Raw genomic sequence first — 14564 nt, forward strand, 5'->3', positions numbered from 1 at the left:
CAACTGGCTTTGGGAAAAGTTTGATTTATCAGATGGTGATAGCTAAACCGAAACGCACAAGTGTACTACATGCATCACTACTATCACGTTTGCTGCTCGTTATTCTCCCTCTACTCTCAAATTACCTTAACAAAATCAATGCGGCATAGGCCTACTTAAGGAATGGAATGTTAGCTACTAGCTACCCTACCGAGCGGGGCTCAAGGCGAGGTGGTGTGTCTTGACGTGAGCTAGCCGGTTGCCGAGCGGAGCTCAAGGCAAGGCTGCTGTGATTGTGCTTGACTGGGACTAGCGGTTACCGAGCTGGGCTCAAGGTAAACCGCTCCGTGTTTGTGTTTGACAGAGGCTAGCCTGTGGCCGAGCTGGGCTCCAGGCGAGGCTACCGTGCTTGTGGACAGTAACGTTAGCCAGTCACCGAGCGTGGCTCAAGGTAGGCTGCGTTGTTTTATGCCGAACAACTGTTAGTTTAACTGAGCAAGCTCCAGGTTAAATAACACGTAGGTCGTCAGTACAATCCAACTTATCCGAGAGTGTAGTCTGAACAGCCCGTGGAGAACGAAGTAAGCTCCGACGAAGTCACCGGGCTGCGTAGAACAACAATCGTCTGATAAGCGGCGAGAAGAGATAAGAGGGAAAACTGGCGTGTGACAAGAGCTGATATAATCTCGGCGACGTGACGCTTTTGGTATACAACTCTCGGTCTGTGGCTGGCGCAAGTTAGAGATATATCCACTACGAAGAGACTGCCCTGGCGGTCAGGTAGCCTGCATACTAGCCAGTGGTCTGTTTACTACTGAGAGCAGCAGAAGTGGGAAGCGTAAGAGCCTGAAGCGGAAGTGGTAAGCGTAAAAGCCTGAACTCCGGCGCACAGCATACGTCATTACCAAACGTTGCTGATTGGTTAAGGGAACTCCAATGATTTTAAACCTCAAAATAACCATCCACCCATTACGGAGACAGATTATTATTACTTTGTTCCAGACTGTATGACGAAGAGAAACGTAGTCACAGGCGGTAAGGACCAGGCTAGGTAAATACATGAATTTACTGTATTTTATCGTAGAACGTTGGGAAATCCCATTCAAGTAAATGGAGTGCTGTACTAGCATTGTGAAGAGCCGTATAATAAAGAGGTATATAGAAGTTTAATTTCCAATTACCTCCAATTATCCTGTAAGTGCTATATTCATATCCCTCACAATCAGGCACAATCTTACCCTAACCCACTCAATGCATCTCTTTTGTACAAAATGGTTTTTAAGACATAAATGTAATATTTATCAGGATCAAAATCCTATCCTTACCTGTTGTCATTGTAAATGTCCACAGGAGACTGGCCCCTCTCTTTAGCCAATCTCATCATATCCAGCACAGCCATTCCCAGACATTCCTCTTGAGCTTCATGACTAACTGGAACGCTGAACCACCCATTCAGAAAATCACACCTCCACTGAGGGAAAAAGGAAAGATAAGGTTAATAAGATATATGAGAGCAACACAAGTCACATGCGTTTGTTTACTAAACATGGATGGGTCAAATGCTAGACCTATCTATCTGGGTAAGTGTACCCATTAAGCCTATGTAGCATAAGCAGACTTTTAACTTTATATTTCAATTATTTTTTATTGGCTTTTACACAACTGCATCCAATGACAGTGAAACAACAAAGTTTTCGGTGAATGACAATTGACAATGATGATGCCAGATTACAAAGATATGATGCAACATTTGAAAAGTGTTAATGTAGATTAGTAAAACAGATAAAAAGAATACAGACAAAACTAAAAATAGTTTCAAAAGAAAAACAAAAAAAGGGTAGCGTAGCGGGCACAAAATGCAATCAGTCACGAAAGTTGCGCAATGGACGTTATTATGAAGACATATACACTATGTTGTAGGCTTCGATTACATAACTAAATCTGGCTAATATACAAAATGTACAATTCCAGCTAGAGCTCAAAAATTGCAACCTCACTCGGCACCACTCATACTGGAAGTCCAAGTAGCCGTATAATAAGCGGAATAATCAGCAGACTTTCAACTTTGAAATGAAATTTAAAAGACAAAAATATTTTGTTCTATGCATATTTTAATCAATCCATGAATTTGTTGCTTCCATGTCATTTTTTATTGCACACCATTCACATTCGCCAATTTTGAGTTAGCCCCACCTCTTTGCATCTATCACTTATCTATTTATCTATCTATCTATCTATCTATCTATCTATCTATGATCTATGTTGGCCACAGGAGGCCTGTGGAGGCCTTAAATAAAAACTCCAGCAATTGTTCACATACATCTGTGTTTCTCGAGGTCACCGAGTACTGTCGGTACATAAAAAAAGTTGCTGCTGCCAACAGCTACAGCAACCAGGCAGCTACAGTGCTACACTTTTAAAAATGAGTAGAGTATTTAACATTTGCATGTGAGTGAAGGTATTTAAATAAAACATTTAAGTCAGAGATGTGCATTTTTCATATCACCCAAAAAAACATTCAACAAAAGATTGATACATGGCAATTTCCATACTCACCCATCCAGCTTCCCATCTTGCTACAACCATTAATCTCTCTATCTTACTATATCTATCCATGTGTCCCTTCTAGCAACCAGCATAGCAACCACAATACCTTGGCAATATCCTAGCAACCACCTCAATTTCCCTAGTATTACAGAGTATCTGCACATTTTAAAGTACAAATTTAACTAGATGCAACGCAGAGCGGTACAAAATATGACCGGCGCCCAGTCCTGCACATTCTCTCTGCCAAAATAAATCACGCTTGACAATTTGTCTCCATCTCCTACTTCATCCTAGCCTAGAAATCTAGACGCACCCTAGCGGCAGCAAATGTAATTTGTAGGCAGGGTAGTCTAGCAACTCTCCGTTGGCTTGCGAGCTGGAAAAATCAAACTTCAATCAGGCCAATCACATTGTGTATGGAGTCGGCGGGCGGGCTTAACATAATGACGACTGACTTGCGACGGTTCCGCGTGAAATCCCTGCTACTTGATAACAAAGAAGATGGATGCTGCTGCTGGCAAACAGTGCGTCTCGAGTAAAGCTTTTTTTTAAGTTGGCAAAAGGTTGATCAACTAGCTCCGCTGATGGGAAAACGCATGGGACTCATGAGTTGTAGCGCGTGCAGAGGGAATTTGAAAGACAACCGTTTATCCCGCCCGTCGGATTCAGCACAGCCAATGGTGAGTTCCCAAACCCTACATCTTGATGTGGGTCTGGCTCGTCAGGCTAACTCCATCCCCTAAGCCTAATTCAGTGATTCGCGACCCCTAAGGGGTCCGCAGAGGAACTGCCGGGCGTCCGCCAAATTATTTCATCTGAAGCATTTTTTTTCCACTTCCAAAAATTAAAAACGTCCTATAGGCTACATAAACGTAGAAAATATGCTTTCTATTAGTTTATAAAATAACATATAGGCTACCTATGAGTCTTCATGCAATCATGTGATCATCGTAGGAACATGTGCACCATCTAGGTATCTTGCGTCAAAGCATATTACCGCCATCTGCCCCAGAATCTGTGCCACTCATCAGGGTCAGACCTCTCACTAGGTAGGCTATGAGATATTGCATCCATACTCAAGCTTAATTCTTTGTCCCTCCTTAATAAAAATGTGATGGCTAACTGTAAAGCTGATGATACATGGGGCATTTTTTGGGCAACTACCGTAATGAGGGCAACAGAAAACTAGCAACTTGTTAGCAAAACCACCGCAAGTTTCCCCGTGATTCATCATCTTAAGGTAGAAAAAATATCAATAATAAACAGAATAAATTGAAACGAGTTCTATAAAGCATCCATGTTACAGATAATGTACATGTTAACATGTGTAGGGGGGAGTGTGTGTGTCTCCCTCATCCAAGGGGTCCTTGGGCTGAAAAAGGTTGAAGACCCCTGGCCTAATTGTTTGAGAAAAAATGCTGAATGCACTGATGTTTGCTTGAGCAGACACATTCTTACCTGAGCAAATAGATAAGCCATGACTGTATCATCTAAAACAGGGGTTTCTGAGCCTTTGGTTACTCCATAGCGATGGGCACTGCCAGGCCCACTGCTGTGCCAGCTAGGAAAATAAAACCTGTAATAGTGGAGAGTAAAGGAAGGAGGCAAAAGACTACAGTGAGATACAAGCTGAAATTGCACGGCATTCCTTATGCATAGAGTGAGTGCTGTACATAAGCCTTTAACAGATTTCTAAGGAGAAAGTGGGGTTTTGGGGATTAAAGACCACAGCTTTTCTCAAAAACACTCTTTTTGAGGAGCCAATTTCTCTTCATGTTCCTCAATCCATTCCTGAACAATACATGCAAATGGCCAGTGTATTAGGGAATACCATTGTATCACAGAGCCTCATATCCATCCATTTGATGCATGTACAATAAAAGTTCAGCAGAAAATATTTGCCCGTGCGTATGGACGTCATTCATAAAATATAAGTCTTTAACCTTTAGAACCCGATTGACGCAAAGTGCGTCAAAAAACACACCCTTTCTTCTCTGTTACATTGCTCTGCAACTGTTCATCACAGCGAGATGAAACCTTTATTGCGTCACCGAACAGAAGTGGGGCTTTCCAACGAGACCAAGCACTTGTCTGTACGTTCAAGTATGAAAATAAAAAAAAAAATCATGAAATTAAATCAAATTGCATCATATTTACAGTCTATACTAGGGGTGGGCGATATGGACAAAAAATAATATCTCGATTTTTTTGTGTGATTTTGACGATAACGATAATTAGTCGATATCCTTTAAAAAATTGTTTTTGTTAAAGTCTGAGTTTACAGCTCATTATTTATGAATAGCATCATTACAATAAGAACCAATAACCCAACCTGTGACTTTTTAACCAAATCAACCAATGCATTGTCACTCTATGACACATTTCCAATTCTGCCCCCACTTGTGTGTGTGGCAATGACATGGTCTAGCCAGCTACATTAGAGAAGATGAAAAGGCCTTGTTCATGAATAGATGAACAGTTTCCCAAGTCTGAAGCTGAAGTTCCTTTCAAACCTTTACATAGGATTCACTGTAAAACTAAGCAGCCCAACAGAGTACATCTCAGTTATTTCCTTCGATGTTTTGTTTAAGAGCAATCATGTAGGCTAGCATTCCAAGTTGAATTTACAACTTGAATTTCCCCTGGGGATCAATAAAGTGTCTATCTATCTATCTCTATCTAAGTTACAGAAAAGAAACTAATGTGTTAGCTTATGGCTAATGTATATGAGAAATCCCGTAGAGATGCTAACGGTTAGCATAATCGGTAAATGTAGATATTTAGAGGGAACTTCAGTCCATTTACAAAAGAGTTGCATGAGAATAGTTCTTTGTATACAACTGACTATTAAAATACTCAAAGGCTTATGTTTTCTCCATATAATACCGTGTAGGAAAAAACATGAAGGTCTCATCAATGCTACTTGAACACAAGTAGCCGCATAAAATCCCAAGTAGTCTACTCTCGCAGCACAAAATAAACATTAGGCGTGCGTGTGACAACGTTGTGTGACCCACTAGTGATCACGTGACACTTGCTCTGCTGCAGCCAGAGGCTTCTCCCGCATACACCTCCTGGGAATGTATGAGTCTTCAATGCGTGATTTCGAGTGTTTTTTCCCCATAAGTAATTTAAATACTTGATAATGTCAATTTGCACATCGTTAAAACAACAATCACGATATTATCGCAGACGATATATATCGCCCACCCCTAGTCTATACTTCTCTGCATTCACCAGCGCACCCATTACTCTTGTTTAAATTACTCGCGAACCCGTGATCGCATAGATATGGCAAGCATATCAGATGAAAGATGTCGATCCTTCTGGCTTATGAAAACAGACGAAGTGACTGCAAAATAATAATGTCATGTACAAAAACCAACGCTACACACCCATTACTCTCGTTTGAATTAGGGCTTCTTCACACAGCTGCGTTCCGTCAACGCATGCCAGTGGGTGTTCCCGACGGTAGCTATGCAAATGACTTAGTGCTCTTACAGAGTCAACGCGAGCAAGCAACGCTAGCGATAGGTGAAATGCAATACATCGCTCACGCAACAGGGGGTAGCAGTCACTGGTGACTGACATTCCGAGTGATATTCAGGCTGTCTGTAAAAGTTACACCCCAATGGCTCTTTGGAGAGCCACGGATCAGATTTAATTTAGAATCATCAAAAAGATTGACATGGACGTATAAAAATTAATATCTAGCTTTGTTGGGTGACAAACTTAAACGGGAGGTGAGTGTGATTCGCTGTGCTAGATTGACTGCATGTTACAAGAACACTGGGTCATGTCATGTAAGGAACATGGTAGGCTTAGGCTACTGTAAATACGGATGTATAACGGAAACATAGCCTACATTGCAGAGGCACTTCAATTTTATTAATTTATGGTGAATACATGTACACAACTGTGCACAGCCTCATGCTTTTCTGAGTGACGATGCTAGCACGTTAGCAGCGATTAGCTAACTATACTAACGTAAGTTATCTACAAGTCTGAAGTCTCCTCCAAGTGACAATCATGTTATACACAATGAATACCATGTGACCTACAATGCGGAGCTCCATAGACCGTAAAAGAAAGATAAGCTTGCATAATTTTTCCTCTTCGCTGGCCATTGTATTTAAACCTTCTTCGCGTATCAAAAACTGGGATGACACATTTTGCTACGCATCGACGCATAATGGCGGCCGAAGCGTAGTGATGCGTAGCCTTGCGGGCGCGTATGCGTAGCGATGCGTTGACTCTGTAAGAGCCCTTAAGGTATAACCTTAATTTGATTGGCTGGTGCCGTCCGTCGATTGGCTTGATTGGCCGGTGCCGTCCGTCAGTGCAGCAACAGCTGAACTTCTCAACGCGAGCGACGGGAGCAACGCGACGCAATGGACCCACAATTCAGTTCGGCAACAGATGACGTAAGCCCATGTAAAGTGAACGGGATGCGTCTTCAGCACTGCAAGGCACGCAACTGTGTGTAGGAGCACTCGCGGACCCGTGATCGGATAGATATGCCACGCATGTCAGATGAAAGAGGAGACAGAGCTATCATTTGATACCAAGTACATCCTTCTGGGTTATTAAACAGACAAAGTGACAGCAAAATAATAACTTCATATAGCTCGACTTACCTCACGTTTTTGTCTGTATTTGTGGCAAAGCATGTTTATAATCCAACGCTATTGTGTGTTTCTCTATATGGCAAAGAATGTTCATAATCCGGTTTTGAGATCCTAGCAAATTCCTGCATGGCATCAAAGTCAAGGCTCACATTGCATCCCAATTTGTTTGACAAAGAAACACCTTTTTTGCCTTTACTTTGTTCATGGCAATGCAGTAAAAAGTTGTAGAGAATCATTATGAGTGCAGACACCATAGGCACACACAGGCTAACACGTAAACTCAGGTCAAGTCAGGTCAGATCAGTTCGTGTCACAGATATGGAGCGCAGAAAGGTCATTTTTATTCACTAAATAAAAAATGCCATTTATTTCTGTAAGACGCACACCACGTCTGTAAATTGCTCAGCCCCAGAGAATCCCTCCACCATGGCAATGATATTGCCAGATTCAGGACAGTCTGCTCTACACACACATGAAAGGCAAGTCGAGCTGCCAGCTTGCAGTGGTGAGATAAATGTCAAAATATAAGTATTAATTAGTGCTGTCAGTTAAACGCGTTATTAACGGCGTTACATAAACCTATTTTAACGGCGTCAATTTTTTTATCGCGAGATTAACGTTCTTTTTGGTGTAACAAACTATTGTAGTTTTTTCACATGCTGTTGCAACAACTAGTAACGTTAGAACAACTACAACACTACACTGGATCTAGCTAGACCGTGCTGCATGTACACGCCCCCTTTTAGGGGAAAGGGAGCTGTTTGGATAATGGAAACCTATGCTGCATCAAAGTGGGGAGCTAAAAGGGCTTATACTTACTAAATCTTGAAACAAACGTGAATAAAAGGCACAAAATAAGGTTGGTGTAAGAGTTATCTGTGTGTTTATGGGATTAATGTGACCATTATGCTCTTTCCAGTTTATAGCCTACTAACAGTGTCACGAATGTAGGCACAGTCAAACTGCCCGTGGCTGACTATAAGTTCGGCAAGCTTACATGTCATTTACGTTACATGTCATAACATCAACTAAACATAAGTCACACATTCATTCTATCACTTGTAATATTAACGTAGCCTTTTTCCTACAACTAGGTGAGATAATTGGCTATGCCTGTTATACTGAAGTTCCACAGTTGGCAAGCTAGAAAGCTAACCGTTTTACATGGGATATGGTAAGTGTAGCTACGTTCTGAATGGGTTGTAATGTACATAGTTTAGACATGAGTAAGTTACATACACATAATTCTTCATAACTGCCCTGTTAGTAAAATGATTGAATGGTAACATCAAGGTGTGATTAGGCTAGCTGTCTTCAGTGAAAATCAATGATATAATGTTAACTTGTTTTCCGCTAAAATGGGGCGTGATGCAGATTAAATGTAGCCTATCTTTATGATGCGCCTTTAGTACTGTAGGCTACGTAAAAGGCATGCTGCACACACTTGTTTGGGCTTACGAGCCGGCCAAAGAGTAGATTCGTATAATAAACACCAACGCAGTTCTGAACTCCCCGTCAGCTGAATGGTGTTTTAAATTGCTGTGGACACCGATGCCGACATTAGTGCGATGCACTCTGCTTTCGACATTCATTTACTGTACATTAGATTCCATTCTTTTCAATACAACTCTGCACACCAGCATCGCACTTTGCCGCCGTGTAAATCACGATTCAGTTATATTTGGTCGACGCCGCTCCATAAAATCCATTGTTCATCCAGTGTTTGCGTGTTAAAAACTTCGGCGCTGATGTGTGTGGCAAGTGACAGTGCACCATAGACTGTAGCCTAAGCCTATAAAATGGCAGTGCACTAATGTCGAAAAGTTCCTCATTTTCAACTGAACTCAAAGATAATGAATATAGTATTTTATGTTTGTTATGCCCTTTATTAGCTATATTATTAGCTATATTATTAGCTATATAATACCTTTATTAGAATATATTGTGTTGCCTCAGGTCTGCTGCACATCTTTTGACATTTGATTTGAAATAATCAAATAGACCTACGTCTTAAAGTTAATTAAGTAACTTGCTTGGCTTTCATTTGAATCCTAATCAAGATACACAATAATTGCTTTATATTGTTAATATGGACTCCTGGAAAGTTCAGCAATGCAAAATAATATAATTTTAATCATGCGATAAAATATGTGATTAATTGTGATTAACTATAGGAATTCAGCGATTAATCGTGATTAAAAATTTTAATCGTTTGACAGCACTAGTATTAATACATGAAATGGCAGATTTGGGTAGCCTAGACTCTGCTGAAAAAAACAATATATAGCATGTTTGTATAGCACTTACAATGACCAGGATAAATACTTCCAACTAAAGGTAGTGAAAATGCCCTTAAAACAGTCTAGGGTTCTAAGGGTTAAATCTGGCTAGTTGTTGTGGGCCCTGTGTTAAGTCAAGTAAGTAAGTTGTCATTGGTTACATGCCTCTGCATGTATTATTTGCGTTAGGTAGTAGCTCTGGACATTTGATGTATTTGTTATTTGTTGACATGATTGATATCAACTCTATCACACGTGGTCATTTGTATGTAATAGCGTAAGAAAAATGTTGACCTTAGATTACATTGAGCTTGCCCAGTGGCTTTTCTGGAGCTGCACCTGCATAATCTGCTGTATGTTTGGGTAGTTGTTGTGGGGCTCTGTGTTAAGTTTATTGTTTACTTAGTTGCAATTACTTACACGCCATTGTAAGTATTTGCTGCATTAGGGAGTGGCTCTGGGCATTTGTTAGACTTTTGAACTTCATGTTATTAATATTAACGTTATTAGAGGCGACTGTGTAACTGCGCACAGACTGGTCTTGGTGTAGCCATTTTTCAAGGGGTTCGTTTTCAGCCTTGATTAATTAGACTTTTATTACTATTACTGATGACCAGGCCGTTTCAAAAGCACTGTGTGTTTCGTGCCACGAGAATCATTCTTGGACTTAATATTAAGTAAGGACTGTTTGGGCTGTTCAGGAGCATCAAGCTACAGTCCAGTGTAACCTGCAGTTGGACTGTTCAATATCATATGCTGCGGTTTGTTTTTAGCCTAAATGCTGTTTGAGTCTCCATTGCCCATGGAGTTTATTCATTATTGATATGTTTGCTATGTCTCTGTCTGTGTGTGATGTGTGTTTAATGTACCACACTCATTACATTCATGACATCTTGTGCCAAGATAAGGAAGCACTCACACCTGGGTGCATACGTAGATTTGCATTCAGTTGGTCCACCACGCCTACTCTCGTTGTTTTACAGAAATAGCCATGTTTCCCCATTCAAAAAAACTTTACTTCATTGTTAGTCTATAAAAGTGGTTGGTCACTTCGTCTGAATGACGCTATTTTCCGCGTCTTTTTTATTCCAACCATGGGTTCTTTGGAGGACATCCTGAATTACTTACACCTGGCTTGACATAATCGTTCCTACTCATCCTGGATTGGTGTTAATGAAACGAGTTGAGCTAGGATGACCAGACAACGCTATGTCAAGCCACGCTTTATCTTAGATTTCTTAATTCTGCCTTTGTGAAACACCCATCAGGTGTACAAACTCAAAAAAACATATTTTCATAAAAAGCTATGTTAATGACGCTTAGGTTCTGAAATTTCAAGTTAGTACTAGGAATGCAACCATGACAATTTTATTTCCAATCTTTTAAAGGTAAACTATGCAGTATTGGCAATTTCCTTACTGTTTTCTCGGTTTTTGCTTCTTTTTCGCTGGCTCTGTCATGACGAATGTCTGAGAAACTCCATCGCTACCTTTTTCTAGCCGGTGCCTGGCGTGTATGTGTATTTGAATGCAGTAAAGCAATTCGTTACACTCGTTATACTTCCTGACACTGAGGCCGTCGGCCCGCCGGCCCACAGTTGCAATGGTGGTTTTTCCGCTCACAGGCGCTAGGGGGAAGCGAGACGGCCACCATTCAACCCGAAAAAAGTATAACCATATAACCATATAAAAAAAAAATATAACCATTCCAATGACTCTGAAGCTGTTAAATGAAGGTAAATTAATCTAAAAAACTTGCATATTAAGCAAAAAAACCTGCATAGTGTGCCTTTAACAAGCGCAATGTTGGCTGCATTTTTTGTGGGATATACAGTGACCAACCCTTTACCCCAAGAGAAGATGACCAAAGGGTATACAGTGAGCGACCCCTTGCCCCTAGAGGAGATGACCAAAAACTTAGAAGGGCAAGCAGAGGATACAACAGAGAAATAGGATGTGTGGTGGGTGTCATGACTATACCTTATCCTGAAGAGCAGCTTTTCGCTGGCTGAGACATCCAGTTTAAAGATGTGATTGGGTGGGAACCACATCCTATCACTTTCTCTCATTAGACCAAAAAGGTTGAAGTACATTGGGTTCACACCTGAGATGAGAGGAAAAAGTTGAGAGCTCACAAACAAACAATTCATATGATAACACTAAACAGCAACAGCAACAGATAATGTATAATCTATAACAGGGATGGGCAACTTTGATGATAGAGAGAGTGCCACAAACTTTTCTTGTCGCTGTCAGAGGGCTAGATGTGACCCCGCACGTCCACCACTGGGATATCAGGATTCAGTAAATATATATACAGTAGCAGTCTGTACTGTTCATTAAACCAACATGCATTAATTTAATATTTTCTATACTCAAATGCATTTTTAATATTGCTTCTATTCACCAATGAACTTGAAATAAACTTAAAATTAAATATTACACATTCACAATAAACCTTTTTTCCACTGTAATGGGTAATAGTGACTTCTCCCTGACCAAAATCCTGAATTTCCATGACCAATCAGGTAATGAAAAAATTGGCATTGAAAAAACAGGTAGGGCTAACTACAACCAGTCAATTTTAAGTCAATTTTAAACTGCTACAACAAAATTCCCTGATATTCCATGACTTTGCCCCCCAAAGATATAATTCCCTGATGTTCTATGTCTGGAATAGACTTTATTAAAATGCTAATATTCTTGAAATTCCATGACCCGTGGGAACCCTGCTTGAGGTTGGCTACAATAGCGGCTCTAGCAGCTCCGATGTAGCCTACTTTTAGTTATCTTCGTGCATGGTGTTGTGGTGACTTAAGTTGAAATCTTTCACAGCTGATTTAGTTTCTAAGCATAGCCTACTAAACACATAAGTTGACTTTGAATTCTGTGATAAGATCAGCTGTTTCCCACCTTGTCTGAAAAGTAGGCTACGATTCTCAGTTTTCTTTATAAGCCGCTCTCTGTATCTCTTCATCGCTCGCTAACTGTAGTAGCCCGCCAGTTGCCCATCCCTGATCTATAACTACAGTACATACAAAGAAATACACTGAATTGTTCTTTGTTGTCTTCTTAAACTTACTCACTTTTGTTGTGTCTAATTCAGATTGAACTGCTCAAAGCGTTATATTGACACCAAGCGCTTTGGTTTGGTGGCCAAGCTACTTGGTTTTGTTCACAGAATGCAAGTGTTCACAGGTGGTAAGTGCTAGGATCAGCAAGACTAGTTGTAAGTAGTGCTATGAGAGATGTTCTCTGTAGAGCTGGGTCTTCAGGAGTTTTTTGAAAATGGAGAGGGATGTCCCTCCCCTTGTAGGAACTGGCAGTGCGTTCCACCAATAAGGAACAACAGATGAGAAAAGTTTGGATTGCCTGAGTGTACCGGTGGAGGAGCTAGACGTCGTTTGTCTGAGGAGCGCAACGGTCTGGAGGTAGCGTAAGTCTGTATGAGGACATTCATGTAGGTGGGAGCAGAACCGGAGACTACTTTCAGGCAAGCGTTAGAGCCTTGAATTTGATTCGGGCCGCCATAGGTAGTAGGGGTGGGCGATATATATCGTCTGCGATAATATCGTGATTGTTGTTTTAACGATGTGCAAATTGACATTATCGAGTATTTTAATTACTTATGGGGAAAAAACACTCGAAATCACGCATTGAAGACTCATACATTCCCAGGAGGTGTATGCGGGAGAAGCCTCTGGCTGCAGCAGAGTAAGTGTCACGTGATCACTAGTGGGTCACACAACGTTGTCACACGCACGCCTAATGTTTATTTTGTGCTGCGAGAGTAGCCTACTTGGGATTTTATGCGGCTACTTGTGTTAGAGTAGCATTGATGAGACCTTCATGTTTTTTCCTACACGGTATTATATGGAGAGAAAACATAAGCCTTTGAGTATTTTAATAGTCAGTTGTATACAAAGAACTATTCTCATGCAACTCTTTTGTAAATGGACTGAAGTTCCCTCTAAATATCTACATTTACCGATTATGCTAACCGTTAGCATCTCTATGGGATTTCTCATATACATTAGCCATAAGCTAACGCATTAGTTTCTATTCTGTAACTTAGATAGAGATAGATAGATAGACACTTTATTGATCCCTGGGGAAATTCAAGTTGTAAATTCAACTTGGAATGCTAGCCTACATGATTGCTCTTAAACAAAAGATCGAAGGAAATAACTGAGATGTATTCTGTTGGGCTGCTTAGTTTTACAGTGAATCCTATGTAAAGGTTTGAAACTTCAGCTTCAGACTTGGGAAACTGTTAGGCCTATTCATCTTCTCTAATGTAGCTGGCTAGACCATGTCATTGCCACACACACAAGTGGGGGCAGAATTGGAAATGTGTCATAGAGTGACAATGCATTGGTTGATTTGGTTAAAAAGTCACAGGTTGGGTTATTGGTTCTTATTGTAATGATGCTATTCATAAATAATGAGCTGTAAACTCAGACTTTAACAAAAAATTTTTTTAAAGGATATCGACTAATTATCGTTATCGTCAAAATCACAAAAAATATCGAGATATTATTTTTTGTCCATATCGCCCACCCCTAATAGGTAGCCAGTGCAGCTGGATGAGCAGCGGGGTAACATGTGCCCTTTTGGGTTGGTTGTAGACCAGGCGCGCTGCCGCGTTCTGGATCATCTGAAGGGGTTTCACTGTGCAGGCTGGGAGATCTGTCAGGAGGGCGTTCCAGTAGTCAAGTCGTGAGATGACTATTGCCTGAAGCAGGAGTTGGGTAGCATCTTGAGTCAAGTAAGTCCTGATTTTCCGTATGTGAAACGGCACGACCGGGCGACTGAGGCAACATGATCAGGGAAGGTTAGTTGGTTATCAAGAACTACTCCTACATTTGTTGCAGCCCTGGTAGGTGAAACAGACAGGGAGGCAAATTTGATGTTGATGTCATGGTGTATGGTAGGTTTAGCTGGACATGCTTGGTTTTTACTACAGTAACGTCAATCTTAGAGCCATTGATAACCAGCTTAAAGCAACACCAAAGAACTTTCCCTCTGTTGCACGCACACTATTTGTTTATCCAGCACCGGCTTTGCAAATAACAATGTCCACAGACAAGGTAGAATATGTTGCACGATTTATGAAAGTACGATGTATTGCG

General features: G+C 40.8%; 1 protein-coding gene across 1 annotated transcript in view; it reads right to left on the bottom strand.

The window, feature by feature from the left end:
* The window catches only part of jak2a (Janus kinase 2a), a 136696-nt gene that overhangs the window by 90943 nt on the left and 31189 nt on the right, over nucleotides 1-14564 (bottom strand). The window contains exons 4-6 of the mRNA XM_076284901.1: nucleotides 11413-11536; nucleotides 3985-4102; nucleotides 1305-1450 (exon numbers count right to left, since the gene is read on the bottom strand). Of these exons, the coding sequence (XP_076141016.1) occupies nucleotides 1305-1450; nucleotides 3985-4102; nucleotides 11413-11536 (388 nt within the window). The remainder of the gene's footprint in view (nucleotides 1-1304; nucleotides 1451-3984; nucleotides 4103-11412; nucleotides 11537-14564) is intronic.

Source organism: Alosa pseudoharengus, unplaced genomic scaffold, assembly GCF_046254945.1.
Source record: "Alosa pseudoharengus isolate Yale_2024_CS ecotype anadromous, Long Island Sound unplaced genomic scaffold, YU_APseudo_1.1 YU_APseudo_1.1_scf_14, whole genome shotgun sequence".
NCBI classification, from domain to species: Eukaryota; Metazoa; Chordata; class Actinopteri; order Clupeiformes; family Clupeidae; genus Alosa; species Alosa pseudoharengus.